At 39.3% G+C, this 27,587-nt stretch overlaps 1 protein-coding gene across 1 annotated transcript in view; it reads left to right on the forward strand.

Annotated features, from left to right (window-relative positions):
* The window catches only part of CACNA1C (calcium voltage-gated channel subunit alpha1 C), a 476,362-nt gene that overhangs the window by 341,259 nt on the left and 107,516 nt on the right, over positions 1-27,587 (forward strand). Inside the window, 8 exon segments of the mRNA XM_070946686.1 lie at positions 3,826-3,986; positions 5,304-5,529; positions 11,475-11,682; positions 12,912-13,032; positions 15,654-15,768; positions 17,600-17,720; positions 17,828-17,897; positions 27,345-27,480. Coding sequence (XP_070802787.1) covers positions 3,826-3,986; positions 5,304-5,529; positions 11,475-11,682; positions 12,912-13,032; positions 15,654-15,768; positions 17,600-17,720; positions 17,828-17,897; positions 27,345-27,480 — 1,158 coding nt within the window.

The raw sequence follows: 27,587 nt of genomic DNA on the forward strand, positions 1-27,587 counted from the left end.
CATGAAGAGGACACAGCAATAAGAGGACTGTCAGTAACTGGGATCAGAGTTACTCCAAATTTCTTATTGAATAGTCAGAGGGTGTTTTAAAAAAACTAATCCTCTGCGTGGTCTTAAAAAAAAGCTGTACAGGTTTTATACAAGTTAAAAAACATATTACGAACAACTCTTTTAAAAAGCCTGCCTTAGCAGTAGGACCTTCTTCATTCACAAAAAAACCCACAAATTTCCTAGAACCTTAAAAAAAAACTCATAGACCAAGAATCTTAAGTACAAAACATGCAAAGCCCACATTTTGTCCTTTGAAACCCATATTTTTCTTTAACTTAATATTTAACTTAATCTGTTTTTAATGGAGAACAAAAATGAGGGTTTTTGAAGAATATTGTTATATTTTCTTTAATTGTCTATGTAATAATTACTCAGCATTTTTCAAACACTTAGATTTGTAACATTTTGACACGTTTGAACATGACAAATGGTTATTTGTTTTTATAACTATTATTATTAACCAGCGAGGGGCAGTACCAGCCAACTTTGGCTGATCTCAAAAAGCTAAGCCAGTGACAACTTTTAAGATTTGTGGACTTCAAGTCCCAGAGTTCTCCAGCCAACATGGCTGGTATTTTGACCCAGCTCCCCAAACACGACAAACCCTCTGTAGTTAAATCAATTATTCCTTTATTAGGAGTGCCAGCAGCCCCGGCAAAAAGTTTCTCAACGCAGGCTAACAAGTCCGGCCGGCCGGAAGATGAATAGTTGTCTGCCACATCTATTCATCTCCGCCCCCTGCCTTTTATCTCCAGAGCTAGGGTGGGACTTCGTTAGCAGCGGTAACTCTTCCTTCCCAAGGATTGGCCCACGGATTTCCACCGCTCTCCTCTTCTCTGTCTTGTGTGCATCTGCGCATCAGGCACTGGACCCAACTGTATCTCCTCTTCCTCATCAGCCACCTCCAGACCTGGGGGCTGTTGACTCTCCATCTGAGGGCTGACGGACGGCCCAGGCTCCGCCTCTGTTTCTCTCTCTCTCTCTCTCTCTCTCTCTCTCTCTCTCTCTGCCAGCTCCATTCCTTCTTTCCCCTCAGAGCTCTCAGGTTGCCTTGATGCTGACCAGGGGTGGGTTCTACTTACCTTTACTACCGGGGCCGCGCACATGCACAGAAGCGTTCTGATGACATCAGGGTCGGTGGGTGGAACCTCCCTCCGATTTTACTACCGGTTCTATAGAACCGGTCCGAATCGGGGCAACCCACCACTGATGCTGACCCTGACTTCCACACCTCCTCCTCCTTCGGCTGTTGGAGGGGCCAGTGGCTGACAGGGCACAACAGCTGGTTGAAAAATTGCCAAGACTGAGAAAAACTGAGCTAATAATATCAGATCTGAGAAATCCTTGGATAAGAAACCACCAGAATTTCCAGAGCTTTGGGCAGGAAAGTTGAAATTGGGAGTGGGGGAGAAATGGACATGGAAGAAATTTTATTTTATTTTATTTATTTTTATTATTCATATTTCTATGCCGCCCACTCTCCGAGGACTCTGGGCGGCTTACACCAAAGACAGTATACTAAATAGCATATTGCCCCCAACAATCTGGGTCCTCATTCTACCCACCTCGGAAGGATGGATGGCTGAGTCAACCTTGAGCCGGTGAGATTTGATCCGCTGATCTGCTGAACTAGCAGTCAGCTGAAGTAGCTGCAGTACTGCACTCTAACCACTGCGCCACCTCGGCTCAATGCACCTTTAGCAGCCAACCACAACTCCTGGATTACTTTTCTTACAGAGAGCACAGCTGCTGGATGTGTTTCAACACAAAACACTAAGGCTGCAGCCATCTGTGATCTTTTAAGATTGCCTTTGAGAACAAAAGCATCCATATAAATAAAGATGATAGCTACAAGCTAGCATTTTACTTTTTAGAGAGAAACATCCATCCATAAATAAACAAACTTTTTTAAAAAATATAAAGACAGGTGAGAAACCTGGCAGACAGCAATTTAGGAACCATATGCTGTTGTATGATATTATCTTAGAAATAAAGAAGACTGTCTGATAAGATATTGCTGGAAAATTCACCTACTGTATTATTTTACTGACAGTTCAGCTAGAATGTTTTCATTGGGAGCAACCCACAGTTGTTTAAAAGATGGGCGACTATATAAATGCTTTAAATAAATAAATAAATTGCTGCTTATTCTTATCACTGGGCAGAGATAGGGATAGAAGGGGGCAGAGATGAGCTGCATCCTTTAAATATGCATCATATAACAAGACTAGACTAGGCACCAGTTGCTTGGAAACTGGTTGCTAAGCAAGCTAAGTTCTGAAGAATAGAAGATGTATAATTAGCTCTCTCTCTCTTTTTTTTTTTTTTGAGGGGGGTGTTAGTAATTACTGTCTGAAGTCACTCTGACTCTTATGCGGGGCACATGTGTTCCAGAAAAGCAAACTGTAACATCACATTATGTTCGTAGCCCATCTCAGCAAAGAGTTTTATTACTCTGGGTACAAGAAAGAAGATATTGTAACCTTGCTATAGAATTCTTCAAAACAATTTTGATCCAGAGAATTCTTTGGTTATTGTTGTTGAGATATGAGCTACTATAGACCTTGATCATGAAAGCCAATATGGCTATAATTATATTCAGCAGGAACAGGAAAGGGTCAACTCCTGTAATCAAAGATAAAGCCTGTGGTTATTAGATAATTGGGAAATTACTATTTCATGGTGGGAAAGCCTAAGGAGAATTCAACAACTGGAATGTAACCTAATAACCATTATGCTCATTTTAAGCATAAGAAGTCATATTTACACAAACTGAACTACTCAATTCTAACTAACCACAAAAGTGGAAGCTGTAGTTTTGAATCAGTAGCCTTTTGTCTTTTGAGGTATATGAGAAGAAATGAAAACCAGGAATCGGCTTCTTCATCCCACTTCCAACAGCAGTTTTTCTTGGAGCTCCTCTGTAGAAATCTCAGCAGCAAAGTGGTACAAAATAGAATATATGCATCTTGTAGGACATTTTCATGCACGTTTCCCACTAGCTGCTCCCAAGTGAACCCAGCCTGTCTTATTTCAAGAGGCAAATACACAAGAATGAAAGTTCTGAAAGCTTTATTTAAACATTAAACTTATGGTCCTTCGTTGAAAGCCATTGAAAGAGAAAAGTTCTATGCAATAAAGCAAAAGAAAGGGATTTAGTGGTAGAAAAAAATAATCTTCACCACAATTTCTCAAACAGTATCTATTATATCCAAACTGTCCAGTCATCACCTAAGGAAATGATCAACTTGAATCTTATTTATTTATTTATTTATGGTAATTTATGCTTATTTATGCTAAGATGCCAAAGCCTCAGTGGTTAAGAATGGCAAATTTATGCTCAGTTATCTTTATTAGGCTAGAAAGCCACTTTCTACAAAACTCTTTTTCAGTAAATTAATAAGTTCCCACTCAATGTGAATATATTAATGAGAGGGACAGTATCTAAATATAACAATCAAGTAGGTATAAAATATATAAATATACATTCCAATGTATGATAATATTGTGTAGGACAATTTGAACATATTTTGTGTAGTCTCGCCCAAACATTTTACTCTTCAGGAATACTGGAAGTTAAAATAAAAGTCTTCAAGAAAGAAAAAGGTGAGGATCGTTTGGAGATAATGTTACAAAGGTGACTTTATTTGCCTCTTCTTATAAACTCATTTATCACAGACATTCTTGAGAAAAAGTAGTCCTTGAGGTCATGAGGTAGATCAGAATGTCCTGCAATCATGGTCAGTTTTTCTCTTTTGTTTCCTTTTTTCCAAGCCGCTACTGGCGTAGATGGAATCGATTCTGTAGACGAAAATGTCGAGCTGCTGTCAAATCCAATGTGTTCTACTGGCTTGTGATCTTCCTGGTGTTTCTCAACACACTTGCCATTGCCTCTGAGCATTACAATCAACCAGACTGGCTCACTGAAGTCCAAGGTAAGAAGAGGCATAGAGTTAGCGTTGTGCGAACATAAACTGAATGCAATAAGTCTACGTGACGTAAAACCATTTGATCGCTTAAGCCCCAGAAAGAATTAATTACAAAATGTCAAAACTAATTATCAGTGCATAAAATATATGTCTGCATTTTGTACCATTCCAATCTTCAATTAAATGGACTTATTTATATCCTCTCAAAACATTTGATATTCGATTTTTTTTTGCAATTATTTACTAGACATCAAGAAGAAAATAAGATAATAAAAAATATTTTTCAATCCCATATTCCACGTTCTGTGTGCATACAGTTGCTTCTTTAAGTAGTGCCACTTTATGATTTATTTGTATGACAGTATAGAGATATGTATAAGGCTAAGACACGATAATAATGAAAAGTCTTCTGGCAGTTAAATGCAATAAGATCAGCTGATTAATATTTGAGAATGAAGAAATTGTGTGGAACTTTCAAAACCTAATATGTCCAAATTCCACAATGGAAATGGCCAAATATTTGAACCCAGGAAATTGTCTTCCATGCCATCATCATGATTTCTCTTCCCAGCAGCTAAACTAGGAGGAACATATTCTGTCTTCTAGTTCAAGATATTAACAGAGATGTTTGAAATATAAGAAATTGATTTTGGAAAGATGTTTGCAATCAAATTCATATAATTTGGCATAGCATGGCATGGCACTGGGATATTTAAGGAAGTGGCATACCAAATAAGTATCTGCCCCTAAGTGTGAAAATGCCTGTAAGTGCAAGGACCAGTTGTAAATCACTTTTTTCAGTGAGATTATAACTTCAAACGGTCATTAAATGAATGGTTGAAGGTCGAGGAATATCTGTATGCAGACAATCCAAATTCAGATGTGACTGTTCCTTCAGGGAAATACAGCCATTATTACTGAACCCAGCAAAAGGTACAATGATGTTGATTTAAAATACATTTACAGTTTATTTGGGGGGAGAGAATATTGTAGTTTTGAAATAACAGTTTTTAATTAATCTAGGTTAAGATGGAATTTAGCTACTTCTGTGTTGTAGAAATGAGATAAAAGCAGAGAAGTTGAGCATTCAGTTTTGATACTAGATTTTTTCCCCTCATATTTGAAATTCCTCTTTCACTAAAGAATTGCAAAAAATGTAAAATCATAAATAGACCTTTCTCTAGATTGCTAAAGAAGCCACTTCTAATTCGGCATTTAACATTAAAGTAACGTTTTGTATATTTCGTTCTTAGCATCTTTTGGTTGAGCTAGTCTTTCAGTGCCATTATAATGATCATTATTTGTTTATTTATTTTTTATGAGACACTGCGAATAAGGTATTGCTGGCTTTGTTCACGGCTGAGATGCTGCTGAAGATGTACAGCCTGGGTCTTCAGGCTTATTTTGTGTCTCTCTTCAACCGCTTTGATTGTTTCATCGTTTGTGGCGGAATCCTGGAAACTATCTTAGTGGAAACAAAAATCATGTCCCCACTTGGCATCTCCGTGCTGAGATGTGTACGACTTCTGAGAATCTTTAAAATCACAAGGTATATGCTTTGTTTAATGTTAAGTGGGATTGACAGGGGAGAAAGAAAGTTCCACCATTTTCTACTTGGAAATGTTATTCCAAACAAATAAGGCAAATTATGAATCTGCCACTCCTTTGCATAAATCATTTTTTCCTTGAAAGTCATTTCTTCCTTCATGACTGGTGATGTGGAAACAACAATTTTTTTAAAAAAAATTTATTTTAAACATAAACAAACATACAACGTAAATACATATAAAAACACGTACATAATACACACACAAAGAAACAAGAAAAAAATATCCTAAGAAGCTATCCTATTGGTGGTGGTTTACTCATTTTTAAATTATTTATGCCCTTTTGTTACTTTTTTTTTTTTTTCACTGTGTTGTAAGGTGCTGTGCAAATAAGATAGGCCAGGGCAATGTGCAAGAGATACATGGATTTAAAATGGTTAAATAAAATCACAGTCATGTATAAATGCAACATAAAACCGCTAAGAACTTCATAAAATTAGGATGGTTTGAAAGGTAAAATAAATAGACATGACAAATCAAGAACAGAGTCACTTGACAATGAGATGGGCAGCATATAAATTTAATAAATAAAAATAAATAAAAATGTTCACTCTGTGAGGTAAAGTTTAACCCTAATCCAATCAGCCTTTCAAAAATCCTTTAAAACGATGATTTTTCCAGCAGCTTTGGGGATCCTCTAGAAACAGGGAACTTGTGAGTTAATTACATTGTATACAGGATGTTAATCCATTGCCCCATGACCTTATTTGTATTTATTTGTAATAGTTCTATGATTATTTAGACTTGGTTTTAGTTGTTATACTCATCTCAGTTATTTTAGTTATTTAATTATTTTAGTTATTGTACACGGCTCAGAGTCATGTTTGTGAGATGGGTTGCTATATAAATTTGGATAATAATAATAATGATGATGATGATGATGTTGTACTTGGTTAATACCAAAGATGCTGGCAGCAACCCGTATCAACCATTAGCACCAGTCAATGGAATTTGTGATACATTTTTGAATGTTCAGTTGACTGAGTTTCATGTTTAATGAATAAAGTAAATAATAATAATAATAATAATAATAATAATAATAATAATAATAATAATAATAATCCACTTTACTTGGAATAGCTTACATCCTCCGACGATACCTTAACAGTTCCTAGGTCCTTGGTTAGGACTCGAGCTGCTGAGCTATTAACCGGCCTCAAAGGCTGTGAATCTCACTAAAGATTAAATAATAATAATAATAATAATAATAATAATAATAATAATAATAATAATAATAATAATAGAATCCTGTTTGGGAGGACACTTGGGAGGTGCAGCAGCAAAACCTGAAAGGCCTTAGTTCAGTGTTTCTCAACCTGAACCACCAGCGATTCTGGGAGTTGAAGTCCACCCATCTTCAAGCTACCAAGGTTGAGAAACACTGCCTTAGTTGATCAGGGCCCATGCACAAGGGCTTCTGAAGCATACAGTTAGTCCTTGTTTAACAACTGCTGTGCTTAGTTCCTGTTTGAAGTTACCATGACACAGAAAAGGTACTTTTAGGGCCAGTCCAGGGGTGAAATCTAGCAGGTTCTGACAGGTTCTGGAGAACTGGTAGCGGAAATTTTGAGTAGTTTGGAGAACTGGCAAATGCCACCTCTGGCTAGCCCCAGAGTGGGGTGGGAATGGAGATTTTGCAGTATCCTCCCCCTGCCACACCCACCAAGCCACGCTCACAGAACCAGTAGTAAAAAAAAAAATTGGATTTCACCATTGGGCCAGTCCTCATTTACAGCTGTCAAAACTTCCCCATAGTGACATAATCCAAAATTGAACACTTCGCAATTTGTGAGCGTTTACAAACATTGCAGCATCCCACAATCACGTGCTCACTATTTGTGTGCTTTCCAATCAGTTTGTGACAAGCAGAGTCAATGGAGAAATCAGCAGTAAATGCTATAATGGCTGGCTTAAATGACCGCATCTCTTAGCAACAGCATTGCAGTCCCAATTGTGATTGTAAAGCAAGGACTAAAAAATAATTCAGATACCTTGGTCCCAAGCTAAATAACCCCTGAAGAATTGAATTGGACCTGGAAATAGCCTGAAATCTAGAAAAGACAGTCAGGACATGGTAAAGCAAAACATTTATGCTCAACTATATAAAAAGTTCTAAGGCATACATGCTGTTTATTGTTCTAAGTTAACAAAATCCTACTTCTCAAACTACTTCTAACCTGTGTAAAGGTTGTTGTATATCTTTATTTTTAAAAGACTTTAGAGGAGTGTGTTAGCTATAACACCTATAGTAATTTGAACTCTTGGAGGTAATAAAGGGATTAATCAAATGTTTAGAAAATTTTAAATTTACCAGATTTGATACCACTGACTTTGTGGGGAAAAAAACCATGTTGCTTGGAACTTGGAACTGACTTTCCTCAGTTGTTTGTGTATGTCTCACAAGGTTCAACAGAATGGGCACACTCCAGGTCTCCTCTTTTTAAAGGTGTGGCCTTGAGAACTAGGCAGAAGTTCCACTACCAAGTCAACAATCAGAGGGTCTTGAGCTTGGGCCAAGAAAATAATTTGGACAAACTGCTCCCTACTTCACACAAAGATAAAAAGGGGGAGGTAGAAGCACAGTCATACTTCCAAGGTTCTGTTACTATAGTTATTCTGGACCTACATGACACTGGTTTCTTAGTCTATATTACCATAATGGGCTGACATAGGACCAGAATCTCCTCAAACAAACGAACTACCTAAATAGTCACTCAGTGATCTTGTTAGAGCTATTGATTGGCTGTAATGGTCTCAGTAGTGGGTTGCTACAGCTTCGCCCCAGTTCTGGCGAACTGGTAGCGGTGGCAGCAGGAGGCTCTGTCCGGACGCTTCTGCACATGCACACAAGCACATATGCGCCCATGAGCGAACTGGTAGCAACGGGTTTTGAAACCCACCCCTGGATGGTCTCAATGGGGCGGGTTTCAATGGATGGTCTCAATTGCCCCATAGAATTCCTGAATTCAGATCATACGTCAAAAGAGAACTCTATCTCCTCTTTCTCCTTCTTTGCAAATCCGTATTCTCACTCCTCCACATCCGTGGGCCTTTATTTTAATTTTATTTATTTATTTGTCCAATTTATATAGCCGCCCATCTCACCAAACAAGCTATTCTGGGTGGCATAATTGAAATGAAGACTATTATTCCTGTTTATTTATTAACTGTGTGTATATTGCAGCCGTATAACTCTGTGTCTCTAGTGGCACACAAAACAACTACATTAAAATAGAAAATAAAATCATGATTCTAATAGAACTAAAACCCAGTAAATCACAGACTGTAAAAATAGGAAACCCATTGAGAATTATATGATCACAAATGGTTTTAGAGTGTGCAGACTTAGTTATCATAACTACTATTATAAAGTAATGTTCTGCATTTCTTCTTTATCATCATAATTGGTAAAATGGCTGATTGCAAAAGGCAGATACATAATTTCAACATAAGAGCTTTTGGCTTACAGAAAGCAAATAATACAATAACAGGAAAAGGGACAGAAACCCCCTAATATTAGAGGTTTTATAAAGAACTGAGTTATAATAGACTAAATCTTTTGATTTGGGTTTATTCAAATATGGAATTAGTTTTTCTTTTCATTATAATTCCCCCTCTGACTACTTGGAATTATTTGTGTGGCCAAATCTGATTTCTAGCATTAGCAACGTTATGTACAGTGTGTTTTCAGTCACTGTTTTGCATTGTAGCATTAGCAGCACAGAGGGTGTATATGGGGGTATACTATAATTTTTTATATTCCACTTTACCTCATTGCATTCTCTTTGTGAAAGTGTATACTTTGGTAATCTCCCAAAGCAAAATCTGTAGTAAGGCCTCCTTCATCTGTGAGCTGATCACTAATCACTGAGGACTGACCTGGTGTATATCACCAAGATTTGATTCAGCCTGGAAGGGAGTCTTTCTCTCTTGGAGATGTGCCCACCTGGGTTTCAAGTGTGGCATCAATCAAGAACCCAGGTCAGGGGTGAGGTGTGTCTATGTCACCCAAGTTTCTCTTTTGACATCCAGAGCATTGGTCCACAGACAGATAAGAGACCTATTAGTTTCAGCTCGAGGAGTCAGTTGGGGCTATTGGAATTATATCAGCTTCCCTACTGTAGTATGGCATGTCAACCTCCTTTCTTGGTTTCCTTGATTGTCTGGCCAGGTTAGCAATGAAGTTCCCAACTCATGATGTTGGGAGACATTTTAGGGAAGGTGACTGAGAAAATGGTTGTTCAGCAATTCCAAAGAACTCTGAATGAGGCTAATTAACAGGACCGCTTCCAATCACGTTGCAGGCTTGGACGTAGGATCGAAAAAGCATTGGTCGCATTAGTGGATGGCATTTGACAGGAGTGGGATGGGGCAATGTATCCATGCTTGCTCCCCTAGATTTTTCACCAGCTTTTGTAATGGAAAGAGTAATAATGTTGAGGAACAGGAGGAAAAGCTACAACCAGAGCAAAGGTCTGATAAAAAAAACCTGAATTTAGGTCAGAACTATAACCTGAATAAGCCTCTCAGACAAGACCCTACCAAATTGTCATGAAGATAAGGGAAGAAGCACATTCAGGTTGTGTTCAGATTCTTCAAATTCTATTACTATAAGTCACTTAACAGTGATATGGGTGGCATATTAAATAAATAAATAAATAAATAAATAAATAAATAAATAAATAAATAAATAATCAATCTTATAATAAAAGTAGTATTAGAATGCATGAATTTGGTTTCCTAGTTGACCTACCTTGAAGTTCTGACAGCTGTCAACACTGTTGATCATGAAATCCTTCTGGACTCAAATCAGGGATTGGGAATGGGCAGCTCTATTTTACATTGGTTCTATTCAGGGGTGAAATCCAGCAGGTTCTGACAGGTTCTGGAGAACCGGTAACGAAAATTTTGAATAGTTCAGAGAACCGGAAAATGCCACCTCTGACTGGCCCCAGAGTGGGGAGGGAATGGGAATTTTGCAGTATCCTTCCCCTGAAGTGGGGTGGGAATGGAGATTTTGCAGTATCCTTCCCCTGCCATGCCCTCCAAGCCATGCCCACCAAGCCATGCCCACCAAGCCATGCCCACAGAACCGGTAGTAAAATAATTTGGATTTCACCACTGGTTCTATTCTTTCTTTGGGAATAGTTCCAGGCAGAGTTGATGGGCGGTGGAGAAGTCTTTTCCATGGCCCTTGCTTTATGGATTGATGCAGGGTTCAACACTCTCCCCACTCCTATTTAACATATACACGAAGCTGCTGGGTGAGGTCATTCAACAACATAGAGTGAGGTATCATCTCTACCCTGGACCATCCAAGTGACATGAGATTCTGTCTTGATGACTGGAGTTTTATGGAGACATATTAGTGAAGGATCTAGGTCCCTCTAGTTCCATAGATTCTCTGTCACTTGTTCTGGATGAGATTAGGTCATCTTCCAGAGCTCTGCAGTTCCTGAAGACTGTTATCTTGTAGTCCCACAAGGAGAAGCTTGTGGGCAATCTCAAGTCCTCTCCTTATCCAAAGAGGAATTTTAAAAGAGCCAGTCTATTCTCTGGTTCTACATTCTGCTGCAGTCTTCAACTCCCCTTTTCACAGAAGTGTTCTCAATCTGCTATTTCTTCCCCGGAAATTCCTACAAATGATTGCATGATGATATATGTCCTAAGTATTCAAGGTGCAGAAATTGGGAAGGACTTTTGTGTTTTATTTCTGTGGTCGTAAAAATACTAGTTTTCTACTGTTTATCTTAGAGGAATATCTGAATTATTCATTTCTTAGTTCATTCTTTGGAAAAGACATGTTTGTGGGTATCAGGCAGCTTTCCCCAAAGAAATACCTAACACAGACAAGAAACACCTGGTTTCTTTTTGTTTGGCTCCCCAGGTACTGGAATTCCTTGAGTAATTTGGTGGCTTCCTTGCTCAACTCAGTGCGCTCCATTGCCTCCCTGCTGCTGCTCCTCTTCCTCTTCATCATCATCTTCTCCCTCCTAGGGATGCAGCTCTTTGGGGGCAAGTTTAACTTTGATGAGATGCAGACCAGGAGAAGCACCTTTGACAACTTTCCACAGTCATTGCTCACTGTGTTTCAGGTACAGTTTTCTTTCAGTCTATTTTTTAAAAAATAATGCACCCTTCAGTAGCAATGGAACAGGATTCTTATGTCTGTACCAACCTATATTGAACTAAACACTTTCAAAAATACAATTAACATTCATTAATCGCTAGAACTTTTTTTTTTAACGTTGCAACATTTCCCCAAACAGGTAAACATAGGGGAAGGTGGGCTGAATAGGAAACTGAATAGGAAACATCGAATGCATAAGTACAAGATTAGGGAGATCTAGGCCAGCAGCAATTATTCTAGATCTAGAAAGATCTAGAGCCGGGGTCGGCAACCTTAAACACTCAAAGAGCCATAAAGGTCCTAACCGGAAGCCCCCCGTTAAATTCTGGAGCCAACCGGAAGTCCGGTTCCCCCACCATAGAATTTCTTCCTAGCGTGTCCTTTTTCCTCTACCTGTCTTGGCCGAAAGCCCTGTCAATTGTGGAGCCAACCGGAAAATCCACCCCTTGCCATAGAGTCTCCTCCTGGCGCGCCGTGCTTTTCCCTCCCTAACCGGAAGCTCCTCAAAATTGTGGCGCCAACCGGTGACAGAGCCGCAGCAGAGGGATGAAAGAGCCACATGCGGCTCCAGAGCTGCAGGTTGCTGACCCCTGATCTAGAGGTTACAGTGGATCAGAATAAACACATGGTATGAGACAGCAGCACAACAAAAAACAGAAAGTCAATGTTTTGGGAGGCTGAAATAACAAAAGCATTGTATCTAGATCATGGGAGGTATTAATCCCATTGCACTCTTCATTGACTAAAATTAAAGGAGAGATCCATGCTGAATATTAATTTCCTAACTGTAAGAGATGCTCAACAATAATCTGTCTAGAATTGTGCTAGATCTCCCTTGTTTGAGATTTTTCAGTGGAGGTTGGATAACGATAATCTGTAGTTCAGTTTATGGACTGAGCAGAGGGATGGACTGGATAATCTGTGAAGTCCTTCAGGTGCATATAGACTAAGATTCTACTCCGCAGCCTGAGTTGGTGGATATATAATCCTACCTACATGTGCAGAACATCTTTCCATTTGTATCTTGAAACCCAAACGGAGATTTGAGTCAGTACCTTGGAGTTTACTGATCAGGTAGGTTTCTTCAAAATAGAACAGGATGGTGGTTATTTCTTGTAACAGGCTTTTTTGCAGGTATTCTGCATGCTGTCTAACTATATATCCCCCCTCCATTGGTGGGAATGTGTCATTTAGATCCTGACTGGGGAGGACTGGAATTCGGTGATGTATGATGGAATCATGGCTTATGGCGGCCCCTCTTTTCCAGGCATGTTGGTCTGTATTTACTTCATCATCCTCTTCATCTGTGGAAACTGTATCCTTGAGTGTTTCTCTGTTGCAAATCGTTTGAATATAGTTTGAATTAACAATAGGGCAGCATTGGCAATTGATATGGTTAAGCACCAGCTAGGACTCATATATGATAAAATGGTCTGTACTGACTGAGACTGCATCCTGCTGCTCTTCTTCCTCTCTGCCATCTCCTGCTAGCTCAACTATTGCTCCTTCTGGATCAGGTAATTAAAACCATCAATGTTTAGCAAACAGCCTCTTATCTGCTGGATTTCAACTTGAACCCATCTCAGAGTGGAGAGGGTAGGTTTCCTGGTTTGTTCTTCTTCATGTGGGAAAATGGATAGAAAGTCACAAGGACAGCAAAAGTTCCTTGGATAAATTTCAGACCTGCAGGTTTGTTCCTAGCAAAACTGCTTCCACCATTAATAGCTGCCTATCCCTTCATCAAAGAAAGGTTTTTTATGCTTTTCATAAGGGAAAGGCAGATAATTCTGCCTTAGAGGATCCAATGAAACACAGGTAGTTCTAAACAGGACTGGACATATCTTAATTCTGCTCACACAGAGGACCAGATTTTGAGTATATTTTTAAATTTGTTGTTATGGCTACTTGCGAATTCGTGTTTGACCCATCACAACCCCATGAACAACTTTCCTCCAGGCCTTCCTGTCCTCTATCATCCCCCAGAGACCATTTAAGATCACGCCTACTGCTTCAGAGACTCCATCCAGCTACCTCATTCTCTGTCATCCCATTCTTCTTTTGCCCTCAATCTTTCCCAGCATTAGGCTCTTCTCCAGTGAGTCCTTCCTTCTCATTAGGTGGCCAAAGTATTTGAGTTTCATCTTCAGGATCTAGCCTTCTAAAGAGCAGTCAGGGTTGATCTCCTCTAGGACTGACCGGTTTGATTGCCTTGCAGTCCAAGGGACTCGCAGGAGTTTTCTCCATCACCATAGTTCAAAGGCCTCAATTCTTTGGCGCTCAGCCTTTCTTATGGTCCAGCTTTCACAGCCATACATTGCAACTGGGAAACCATAGCCTTGACTATACGCACTTTTGTTGGCAGGGTGATGTCTCTGCTTTTTAGTATGCTGTCTAGATTTGCCATAGCTTTCCTCCCCAGGAGCAAGCGTCTTTTAATTTCTTTTTAAAAATTTTAAATAATGAATTTCAAAATTCTAGAAATACCAGAAGCCAATGGTAATCGATTTTATTGATTTCAAAAAGACAATATTCAACGAGAATCACTATGGAATATTGTAAAGTCCTATTGTATTCCTCAGTGTTTTATCAACATCTTCAATAGCCTGTATTATAACTCTAGCTGCTGTGTATGAATGGAATCTAGCAACACAGATTCTTTAACATTGATACAGGAGTAAAACAGGGATATATAATATCGCCATTCTTGTTTCTCCTGTCCATGGACTTTGTTATGCATAGAGTGATGGATAACTCTAGCTTTGGCATCCCATGGGCAACACCTCATTTAACAGATTTAGATTTTGCAGATGACATCACATTGCTTGGTGAAAAAAGGGGTGCTTGCAAGAAATGACCATCAGTTTAGATAATGAGGCCAACAAGATTGGCTTATGTATAAATTTTGAGAAGACCCAAGTTTATGCAAGTTGGAAGTGCTCGGGGTAATGTGCCTATAATAGTCCATGGCCAGGTTATAGAACAAGTCCAACAATTTACTTATCTTGGTAGCATTATGTCTATTGATGAAGGTATAAATAAGGACATTAACTATCAAATTGGAATGGCAGCAGCCATGTTTCAAGGCATGCACCCAATTTGGTCTACGGCAGCCATAAATATTACCACAAAGATAAAACTCTTCAAGAGTGTTGTCATACCAACTGCGATATGTGCTTTGTGAAACATGGAAGTTGATTAAACAATTAAATGTTTTGCAGCAATGCTGCTTGAGAAGAATGTTCCATGTCTCACATCGTGACTATGTCACTAATGAGAAGATACTAGAAAGATCAGATTTAGAACACCTATTAAGAACTCAATGAACATCAAATGTGGTTTGCTGGCCATATATCACATATGCCTAAAGACTGGCATCCCAAAATTGCACTACATTGGATACCTCCTGGAGGGAAGAGGAAACAAGGCCAAACTCGGAAAACTTGGCACCAAACACTAAAGAAAGATCTTAAGATTATTAATACCTCTTGGGACAAAGCCAAAGATGCTACAATAATCAAAACTATTGGAAATCACTTGCTACCCAATATGTTCTGCACAGGACCTAATGTATGTATGTAAAATTGTAGAGAAGGTATATTCCAAGTACTGACCATCTGAAGTTAGCCAAATGCCATCTCTTTTTTCAGTTGTGTAATCATCATGTGTGGTAATTTGGATATAAGAATGCTAACTTTTATTTAAACATTTATTCTTGATGAACATTTTTTATGTGGCCTCACCAGTGCATTGGGAAACATTGCTGTGTCTACTATTCTTGGTGAAATATATGAAATAATTTATGCGTTCACCCTTAAAACTATTAATATTAATTTGAATGTTTATCTTCACGTTGCCTATTCACATTCTAAATACCATTTCACAGGATTGTGCTTCATAGATATTCACCGATATTTTCTTTAAAGAATCTACAAATAGATATCCTGCTGAATGTCTTCTTGGCCATTGCTGTCGACAATCTTGCTGATGCCGAAAGCTTGACATCTGCTCAAAAGGAGGAGGAAGAGGAAAAAGAAAGGAAAAAACTAGCAAGGTAAACTTTTGTCTATTTTGGCATTTTTTCTAGAGAGCAAAAACATGTCCAGAACAAGAGCTTCTCATGCTTTGTTAAGTACAATATTTCTAGCTAAGGTTTTTGCACTTGTGTCAGAAGCACCGAGTAAGTTCCAGGCTGAAAGGATTAGCCAGTGACATCACCGTTGCCTGGGGGGCTCCCAGTTGGGGGCTCCTCTCATGTCCCCAGCAGGAGCTGGAGCAAAGGATGAGAGCTCACTCTTGCCCCACAGCAGCAGCACTCAGGTCACAAATATGGGCTTGCTAACCTCCAACCCAATGTCCTAACCGCAAGAGCCACCGTGCTCCTTCTAGCTAAAGATAGACAATGGAAGATATTCTGGAGAAAAATAAGTGTTCTTCACCAAATGTTTATTCAGTTTATTCCAGGAAGCCAGTCATACAAATTTCAAAATATCTCCTCAAGCACTTCATCTTTTAATGTCAATACATGGGAGCTCTTTTGGCTTGAGCAATAAAGATCAGAAAAGGTGGCATATCTACATATCCTGGATGTGTGTTGAAGCAGGGTTGGCAGCATTAGCTTGGAACCTAATATATATATATATTAGTATATGATATATATTAGTATATATAGTATATATATACTAATATATTTTAATGGAGGAAAAAGTTATTTTCATTGCAGGCTGAAGATCCTCCACAAATAATTTGGGAAAGAGGTAGCTCCCAAACAAAGTACAACTGATAGGACAGTGATGGTGTAGTATCAAAGGTGACATACCATAATGTCTTGGGTGAAATGTTAGTGCTCACCCACGCATGAGAGCTATTCTCATTAAGCACACTCATTCTTGTGATTTTTTTAGAGGCTGTGTAGCCTGTGTGAGAATGGGGCGTGCTCTTACATCTGTGTAAGTTACATCAATACCAAATTCGATCTTATTTTGCATATCTTGTGTTCATTTTCCTTATTCTGCACTTTCTTAAACATGCATGATAATGAATTGGGAAGACTATCTTGCCTTTTGAAGCTATGGATTCTTATCCATCTTTCTTCTTTTGCATAGTTTCTCGCAATGATTCTCCTAATTAAGAATCTACATGTTTGAAACGTGATAAATAGTATAAACTTGTATAGAGATAAGGAATTGTATTAATTATAAGGTAAAACTTGAAGAAAATGTTTAAACTGGAGATGCCACACCATGTCCAATGTTTTTAATTTGTATTATTAATAAAAAAAAAATTAAAAAGAGAGAGAGAATGTGGCGTGCTCTTATATGGCCTCTGAAAGTTACACAAGAGAGCCATACTCCAAAATGGTACATGGCAGATCCTGGGGAGGGCTGGGCCATGGGTGAAATTGCGCCATTCCCTAATACTCACAGAGTGGCAGTGGTGGCACTAAGACTGAGGCCCAGGCCTCAACTTCAGGCCCCGCTTTGGCGCTGCTGCTGAGAGCCACTATTCAGTATGGCCTAGATTTAGGAGGAGGGGGGAGAATTGTCGATCTTTTCTTTGGGGTGAGTAAGTGAGTGACATACCAGCAGAAACAAGTCAGGCATTTTCTGAACTTTGGACATTTTGGTTCACCATCATTGAATTAGGACCCCTGTTTGGAAAATGAACTTTCCTTCTATTAACTTGCTAGATTATTTCAGGATGCAAAGTTGTTTTTGAAAGTCTGGTAGGCACATGATTATTAATATTACTTGTTTCTGAGAGGAGCAAGTGTTTCTGAAGGTAAGTGAATATTCTTGCACTTGTCTATTGGGCTATCCGCTACTCAAGGAAGCCAGTATTGGCAATTCATTAGCTGATTTTGTGTGTGTCTGCTAAATTGGTAGGACTGCCAGTCCTGAGAAGAAAAAGGAGCCTGAGAAGCCAGCTATGGAGGCAGAGACAAAGGAGGAAAAAATTGAGCTGAAATCAATTACAGCTGATGGAGAATCTCCATCTTCTAATAAGGTTTGCTGCTTTCCACTATCCACCTTGCTTTGAGATGACTGTTGACTGTTTTTATGAATCAATAAATAAGCACAACTAAAAGAATGGCTGTTTTCTCTTTTGGCCAGAGCAACACAGATGAATATCAGCCAAATGAAACTGACGAGAAAAATCCCTATCCCACTGCAGAGACACCAGGTAATTTACTGTCTTTCCCATTTTCTGGAATGACCAGACGTGTCCTCAGGGAAGGATAAAATAACACAAGATGGTGACCAAAAGTATGTGATTAAATTTCAGCCGTGAAAAAAGGAAAAAAATACATTCATCAAGAATCATAAGATTTATCTGTATGAGTTTTGCTGTGCTCAGAGTTTTTATTCCATTTTAAGAAACTTGGCAAATGGCAATTGAGGACTTGAAATTCATATTAACATTTGATTTGTAGGGTAAATATTTGAACGTGTTTCAAAATTTCAGTTTGTTGTGAACTGGCTAGGTATCCCTAGTACCGTGATGGCGAACCAATGGCATGAGTGCCATAGATGGCACACAGTGCCCTCTATGTGGGAACGCAAGCCGTCGCCCCAGTTCAGCTCCACCATGCATTCAGGCGTGCCTCCCGCTGGCCAGCTATTCTTTGGGTCTCTGCCACGCATGTGCGGGGGGGGGCACATGCAGAGGACCCGCATGCACATCAGTAGTGAGTTTAAAAATTTTTTACTACCGGTTCTGTGGATGTGGCTTGGTGGGCATGGCAGGGGAAGGATACTGTAAAATCTCCATTCCCTTCCCACTCCAGGGCAAGGTTACTGCAAAATCCCCATTTCCTTCTGATCAGCTGGGACTTGGGAGGCAGAGAATAGATGGGAGCGGGGCCAGTCAGAATTTTTACTACTGAACTACTCAAAGTTTTCACTACCGGTTCTCCAGAACTGGTCAGAACCTGCTGAAACCCACCTCTGATGCACATGCGGGGGGCAGGGCACATGCAGAAGTACACAAATGCATGGGGGATGGGCCGCATGCGAGAGCCGCTCACATGCATGCATACACGGGGAGCGCATGTGCATTGCATTTGGAGGTTTGGGCGCACGGGCTTTGGGCACTCAGTCTGGAAAAGGTTAGCCATCACTGCCCTAGTATATGTCAGGTGTAAACAACACATTTGAAGAGTTCATTTAGTTGTTTTATTGCTCAAGCCTATACCCCAGAAACTTCTCAAAATAGTGATTTGCACTTGGGTGAGATTACCTAAATTTCAGTGGCATTTAAAGGTTTAAATCAGATTTTGCCCTCTTCCCCCTGGCTTGGCCAGTCTCTCTTCAATATTAAACTCCTAAGATTTCTCTTGTCAACTTGGATATCTAGTAGCATAATTAACCTACAGGTATATTTTCATCCCGTTTAAGTGGTTTAATGTAATCTAATGTGTGGATACATTTGACCACCAGGAAGATAAGGATCAAAAGGTCCAATTTATTTTGGAAGCCTATTCCTACTTAGTAGTGGACTTTTATCTTCACTGATTCAGAAGTAGCTAAGTCAAACACAGATGAGGGTATAAAAGACTGTTTCTCAGCTGTGGTGCATTCTTCTCATTCGCAGTGCTGAAGCTCTGCATATTTTATAGTCATTTTCCGGTTGATGGGAAATTGCCTCATTCTGGTCCTGGGGCTCAAGTCATTCTTCTCTCACCACATAAATATTTCTCCACCTTGGGAACTTTAAGCTGTGTGGATTTCTAGAATTCTCAAGCCGTCAAGTTCTCAAGGTTGATACAGGGCCAGAGAGATTCAGTTGTTGTAGCTTTACCCTGACCCTATAATTTCTGTGGTCTTGCTGCAACTGAGCCTCGGTGGCTTTGTAACTCTTTTCATAACTCATTGGGCAAATGCATAGAATACCAACAAATAATTTTATTTATACCCAAAAGGCCCAAAAGCAAGTTACAAACATAATCTAAACTTGGCATTTGATAAAACAGTTTAACAAGTAAAATATTTAATAAATATTATATAATACATGTAAACCCTAGCTCATTGATTTGTTATTAAAAGCCTTCTTTTTAAAGCTATAGTCAAAAGATCTGACTGTTGCCATTGTAATCTTAGGATTTTTTATCTGCAAGTAAAATTTGTACATATTTAGAAGTATCTATTGATAATCTCCTGCTTTAGATTTTAAAATAGGCCAAATAGCCTTCTACCGAAGACCCTTGTAAAATTCACAATACAATAAAATGTGATCCACCATTTTGGAATCGCTACCAAAAAATCTTTGAGAAATAGGATTTTTAAAAAATCTACCATATACCATATTTGATGTCTGTGCACCAGTGTGGGTTGCTCCTGGTTCTGTCCAGTTCTTTAGAACCGGTAGTAAAAGTGGCGGGAGGCTCCGCCCACCCACCCGGACATCATAATTGATGATCTGCATATGCGCAGAAGTGAACGAAGCAAGCGCGTGCGCACGTTCCCATTGTGAACCAGTAGTAAAGGTAAGTAGAACCCACCCCTGCTTTGCACATTACACATTTGATGGCTATACACATTTAATCTGACTTTTGAAAAGCCTATTTGATATTTACTAAAAGGGTATGTTTTTAAAAACACGGAAGGATTGCTTCAGGAAATCCCAAAAGTATCCTTTGTAGTTATGTAGTTTAAACAGGTGGTTCAAAAGATTAGTCAGATTAGCATTGATCTTGATTATTTATTCTCCAGCCGTCTATCATCAGCAATTCATTGTATAAACAAAGATCAAGGGTAATTCATTACAGGAATTAATGGCCAAAGCTAAATTATCCTGTTCGCCTACAGTATTTGGAATTAATTGTAGATATATTTTTCAACTCCCTAAATATTTGAATAGCTTATATTTCAAGAAATTTAGACAAACAAATAATATGACGGTAAGGCAAGGCACCAATTGAACTGTTGGTCCTTCAATCTCCCTCTGAGCAGCTGCAAGAAACAAATTACTGTTTCAGGTTTGTAGGAATGGAAATGATCACAGCTCATGTTCAGTTTGCTTTTGAAGATTTGGACAGTGGCGACAGGGCCATATTTGTACAATGTGTTTAAACAGGTTGGAGGGGTATCCTGTGGATGGTTAAATCCAATAATCACTGGATTCCACAGGTTAGAAAGGATTAATCTGAACTCCAAATAGCCCTGTGACATTGGTCAGCCATATTACCTGAAAAAGGACAGTAGGTTGAATGGGGAATTAATCGTATCATCTGTTCTGCCTGTCCTAGAGCAGCTGTGAAGAAAATGATTTCACCGGGCATGCCACATTTTATTTTTTATTTCTCCAGAGCTCGACTGAAGAATGAATTAAGAGCAGGAAAGAATGGGTGTGGGCAAACTTTCCATCTGAATGCAATATTGCTGATTCCAATAGGGCCACTTCTTTTTTAGTCCCAGTATATATATTTCAAAACTATAGGAAGGAACAGTTTCCCAGCCCTTTTTATTGCATCCTTTCTTCTCTGGTTCTCCCGTGCTTTCACTGCTTATCTGGAAGAGAAAGGACAATTTTGAGCTTCAAAGTTATTGGAGGGCAACATCTGCACATAGAATATTTGTAGCTCAAGGTTGAACTGTTGCTATTTTCTGAGCTTGGTGGTTTTCTCACAGACATTTCATTATTCAGCTAGGTAATATCATTAGTGCTAGAAGGGAGTGGGTGGCTCAGTGGGTAAGACGCTGAGCTTGTCGATCGAAAGGTCAGCAGTTCAGCGTTTCGAATCCCTAGTGCTGCGTAACAGGGTGAGCTCCCGTTACTTGTCCCAGCTTCTGCCAACCTAGCAGTTCGAAAGCAGGTAAAAAATGCAAGTAGAAAAATAGGGACCACCTTTGGTGGGAAGGTAATAGCGTTCCGTGCGCATTTGGTTTAGCATTTAATCATGCCAGCCACATGACTACGGAGACGTCTTCGGACAGCGTTGGCTCTTCAGCTTCGAAACGGAGATGAGCACCGCCCCCTAGAGTCAGGAACAACTAGCACATATGTGTGAGGGGAACCTTTACCTTTACCTAATGGCTTGCCCTTGCAGTGTTGGTGTGAGTGTCCTAAGTGGTTCCTCAATTTTGTTTGCCATTATTTGCTGTTAGTTTGTTGATAGTTCCTTGACTGGGGTATTGTGTACTGCTTGTTTTTTGTTCTTATATTAATCTTGCCGTTAATCTCTGCTCATATGTGTGAGGTGTTTTGGGCTTTTGTTTCCTTTGGGCTTTTTGATTGTGTCAAACGAGGACCCCATATCTACTCATATATGACTCAGTTGCAAAGGTCCTCTTGGTCTCTTCTTCAGATACCTTGTTGAGTAACTAGCTAAAAAGATAATTAAAACCGCTATTTCCAGTTAAAGTCATCTATGGAGGAAGTTGGCTCTATATTTCATTTCATTTCATTTCATTTTATTAGATTTATATACCGCCTTACTCCCGAAGGAATCAAGGCGGTGAACAGCCAGAAAGATGAAACACACAAACTACAAAATTTAAAAGACAATATAAAAACCCAATAAATAATTTGGCCCAAAACAATTTAAAACGCCCCTAATGTTTTAAAACCATTTTTAAAAGTTACAATTAAAAGGGAAGTTAGGCCAGGCCAGCCTGTTGAAATAAATAGGTCTTGAGGGCATGGTGGAAGGTGCGTAAATCCAGGATCCTCCATATCTCTGGGGGGAGCTCATTCCAGATAGCAGGTGCCCCCACAGAGAAGGCTCTCCCCCTGGGGGCCGCCAGCCGACACTGTTTGGCCGACGGCACCCTGAGGAGCCCCTCTCTATACTGGCTGGTGAGAGGCTACTGATGGCAGAAGGCAATCCCATAAATACTCTGGTCCTAAGCCATGGAGCGCTCTAAAGATGATAACCAAAACCTTGAAGTGCACCCGGAAGACCACCAGGAGCCAATGCAGCTCGCGCAGGAGAGGTGTCACATGGGAACGCCACGTTGCTCCTATAACCACCCGTGCGGCCGCACTCTGCACCAGTTGGAGCCTCCGGGTGCTCCTCAAGGGGAGCCCCATGTAGAGAGCATTACAGTAGTCCAGGCGGGAAGTGACGAGGGCATGAGTGACCGTGCGTAAGGAGGTCTGACTTATATTTTTGTGTTCAATGGAAATAATTAGCAAGGCAGTATTGACTAAAGCTGTTATACCTTTTTTCTTCCCACTTCCCAATGCAATTATTGGCATTCTGGCAGCCTTTCCCCACTGAAACTACAGAGGATATTCCTCTAGGAAAGTGGACTTTTTTGAGGGGGGTGGGAGAAAAATGAATTAGATTCAGAAAAGTATTAGTTTATTTCAAACAGTAGACTGTATCAAAGTCTTAGGACAGAGTTGCTTGCTCTAGTCATTCACCACATTCAATTGGATACCTTGGTTTTGTAATGTAAAATTAAATTTCAGTAAAGCTTCAGAGCCTTTGATCTCTGACTTGTCTTTGATGAAGATTGGGTTGGTACATAGATACAGGGGAAAGTGACTTCTCATAGTAGAACCACAGCTGGAAACTTTTAATCTGACAAAACTTACTGTTCAGCTCTATTGATTTGTAACTGTACTTTTTATCTAAACAGTTTTTTTCTTGTATCAGCAAGTTTATTGTTAAATGCCCAATTCTCCCCTAGACACTGGAATTTAAATATATCAGAGGTCTGGAGATTCAATGGATATTTTCCACATAGTCTTATCATGTTTTGGACTCTATCTCTGTATGAGCACTTCTTTGATGCTGAGAAAAATCTCCTATCTGTTTTGATACCCATATTTGTCATTGCCTGGCTGTTTTCAAGCTCATCTCTGTCTTTTAATTAGACCCTGGTTACATCTGAATAGCTAGGTCTGACATAAACGTTTAAAGTTCTCCTGCATCTGGCATCACCATTGTAATACAAATGTTTTAGGCAAATTCCCCACAGTCGGAGAGAGAAATGGGGGAGGAAGGGTATTGGGAGAGGGAAGGTATTGTGTGTAAACTTTGCACTTTCTACTGTGGCTGTTTGCTTACCTGTATGTCATCTTGCAACTTAGCAAGAAGATCTATTTCTTTTCTTCAGAGATAGACACGAAGTCCATGTTAGACCGTATTATGTACTTCACTGAGCTGTTTATGGGTGCATATTCCTCCAAGCTTTCTTACTAATTTTTTGTTTTGTTGTCTTATCTTTCAATTGCAATGCTGCTTCAAACCTTTCTAACTACTGGTAGTAGGTCCTGTGGGCACTTATGATGCAATTCCCCAAGTTGCCTTTTGCAACTGCCACTAAAGAACTCAGCTATGAAAGTAAGCTTCTTGTCAGGAGAAGATTTATGATGATGCTAGAGTGGCTGCAATGAGAATTTACAATCTATATCTTTAAAGAGGTTTGCTGTTTAAGCAGATCAGATGAGAGTGAAAGATAGAAATCAACTTACAAACTAGAAGGAAAATACAAACCAGGTCCAGTATTGGGACCAGAGCTGCTTAGCAGCTCATATGTTATCTAATCACCTAACTGATCCTCAATTGATGGTCAAAACAAAACAAAACAAATGAAATTAATGACAGCAAAAAAAAAAAAAAAAACCCAACCTTCAAAATAATCTGCCTAAATTCTCTTGAGTGTGCTAGAGTGGGTGGCTGTAATAAATTTAATGTACTAATAGTAAATAATAAATTAAAGGGCCAGACCTTGAGAAAGCAGATATAGGTCTTATACATATAGATGCTCATAAGATTTGAATAGGCAATGAGTGACCATGAAAGGATTTTGAGCTGTAATGGATAGTTTAATGAAGATATTGGTTCAGAGTGTAGCTATTACAGAAAAGGTAAATGCCAGGCTGAGGTCAAAATCCAAAGACTCGTTTGCTTGCCATTCCTTGTTTTGTATGCAACACTTGCTCTTGTGGCAGCTCACAACAATTATACAAGACAAAAAGGAAAAATGTTGTCCTAGCAGATAGTAGTAACACCTGGATGATCATAGCTAAATTCAAATGTTTAAGTAGGCTCAGCTTTGATTGATATTTGAAATGGGAAACTTTTTGGAAATTGCAGGATTGTAAAGTGGATTGGGATGTTGAAGAATCTTGGCAGTTATCTTTTTACTGGTACCAAGAAAACTCCATGGATACCTTAAGCACTTAACAAAGCTCTCTGAATATTGTTTTTTTTAGTCTACACATTTGCACAATATGATGTATTTAAAAGACTATTTTTCTCTCTTTCTGTGCAATTACTGCATAGCTGAAATTCAGAGATGAGCTGGTTCACCCACACCTATTATTTAAAGAGATTTGCTTTGAAAAGAAACAAATAAATAAATAAATACAAGTATAGAATTATGGTTGAATTGCTAGCTTTGGGAATTGCTAGAAAGATAGCCATGTGGTTTGTTAAATACAGCCATGGTTATGAATCATTGTGCAACATTTCTGTTTAACTGATTACTGGAATGGCAGCTCTGGAGTGCATGTTGAGTCGTACGTGTATTATTGTTGGTTTGCTCCTTTGATTCTGCAAAGTGTTTGCTGAAACCTTTCCTGTATGCTCCACAGGCCATTCATGGGACTGTTTTCGCCTTTCTTCCTCGAGGGTTATTCGTAAATCTCCACAATGCCTAGAGCTTTTCTTTCTTTAAGAATCTTGTTCAGAAGTTTCTGCTTTTAAATGTGTGAATTCTAAGCAAACAATATTTCCATATTTTCCTTCTTTTTTTTTTTTGTAAGAAAAAGTACCTTTTCTATAAAAAATATTTGTGCAGTATAAAGTGGTCAAGTGTTTGCCTCATATACTGTATATATATATGGTATAAAATGATATGTCATGAATGCGACTGTTTGAGGGCTCCTGGATTGGAACTGAAAGGCGAAAGGGATGCAGTAGGCTCCCTCCCACATGCTGGGGTAAACCAGACGTCTCGATAGAAAATACATACATATATGTGTGTGTGTGTGTGTGTGTGTGTGTGTGTGTGTGTGTGTGTGTGTGTGTGTGTGTATACGTATACATACATACATATCTATATATTCCGTGCTCTAGATTGGTAGATTTAATTTTGAATGATTAATTATTTGTATCTGAACTTCTGGAGTATGATCTCTCCCCATTCATTACACACGACGTTAAAAAGTTCCCTTGTTTGTTGAAGTTTGACATTTTAAAAAAAATGAGTCTGCTTATCAGAAATGCTTGATTTTGAATTAAATATTTCAACTAATGATTGATTTTATGTAATGTTTGCGATCTACGGTGACTTGCACATTAGCTGTTATGAGAAATAATTGAGTTGATTAACTGAATTATAGAAATAAATAAGTGTAAGTTGCATTTAATTCTGGGTGTGGGGGTGTATTTGCATTATTTGGAACCGTATGAACAGATACAGTATGAGACTGTACAGTAAACCCAATAGTCTGGTAAGATTTACTTAGCCTTGCAGCTGTTTGGAGAGTCTAGCACAGATCCTCATCCTTTTGAATAAGAGCTCCGCACTGGTCTCTGTCACTATCTTCTTGGTCTGAAATTAATTTCCACATACAAAGAATTGCCAAGGGTTCAGATCAAGTTTGGTTTTTGCATCAAAGTCTCCTTTTCTGCTAGGAGTTACACAGTTGTTCAGGATCAAGTATACATCGATAGGGGTACATATTCCCTCAGACTCCAATCTTAAGCACAGAAGTTAGGATCTTTCATTCTATCAAGGCTGAAACATAGCCTCCTCTGACCTCTCAAATTATAAGATAATTTTAATTTTGGCAGAAGAATTTCAGATCAACCCAAGATGGAGAACAGTCTTCCCTGACCCTCTTCAACTTCCAGTATTTCTAGCCAACATGTCCCAAAGATGCTTTTCAAAAGGCAACTGGACTTTCGTGGTTTTTCCCTTGAAAACATTTCGCTTGTTATCCTTTTTCAGTTCTGAGAACTGAAGAAGCTTCTTGGATGAGATGTGAAATGTTTTCAAGGCAAAAATCAAGAAAGCCCAGTTGCCTTTTGCAAAAGCACCTTTGGGATTGAGATTCTCCATGACATCTAGCCAATATGGTTTATTCTGGTCAGAATGCTGGAGTGGTACTTGTGTTATACAAGTAGATATAATTAATTTAATTTAATTTAATTAATTAAATTTATATGCCGCCCCTCTCCGAAGACTCAGGGCGGCTCATAATACATTTAAAAAATAATTATAAAAAGACATTGAAAAATTAAAAAAGCATTAAAAACATTAAAAACTCATTCACACCATTCATGGCCGGATCTTGCCAGATCACAAGAGCGAGATCAATGGCCCCAGGCCTGCCAGAAAAGCCAGGTTTTCACCGCTTTTCGGAAGGCCAATAGGGTGTGGATGGTCCGGATCTCAGGAGGTAACTGGTTCCAGAGAGCTGGGGCAGCCACAGAGAAGGCCCTCCTCCACGGGCCCGCCAGCTGACATTGTTTAGCTGACAGGACCTGGAGGAGACCAACTCTGTGGGATCTTACCGGTCGCTGGGAGATATATTACTAGTGGGCCCCAGTTTGGGATATGTTTGAATACTTACTTTTAAGACTGAGATACAATCAGATATTCTTTATGAGGTAAATCAATAGGCTATTTATGATGAATAATTCTAAAAATGAAGACTTTTACCTTTTAGGAGAGGATGATGAAGAAGAACAACCGGAGATGCCCGTTGGACCTCGTCCTCGCCCTATGTCTGAACTGCATCTTAAGGAGAAAGCGGTGCCAATGCCAGAAGCCAGTGCTTTTTTCGTTTTCAGTCCCAGCAACAAGTATGTTGTTTCTTGTATGAACTTGTGCCACCATGAAAACAGTCCCGATGACATGCTTTTAAGAAAGTGTGGGTAGTTGTATGTTTTGTAGTCTGTCTAGTTCAATG

This window comes from Pituophis catenifer, unplaced genomic scaffold, assembly GCF_029215685.1.
Source record: "Pituophis catenifer annectens isolate HBS135680 unplaced genomic scaffold, rPitCat1.0.hap2 SCAF_7, whole genome shotgun sequence".
In the NCBI taxonomy this organism is placed as follows: domain Eukaryota; kingdom Metazoa; phylum Chordata; class Lepidosauria; order Squamata; family Colubridae; genus Pituophis; species Pituophis catenifer.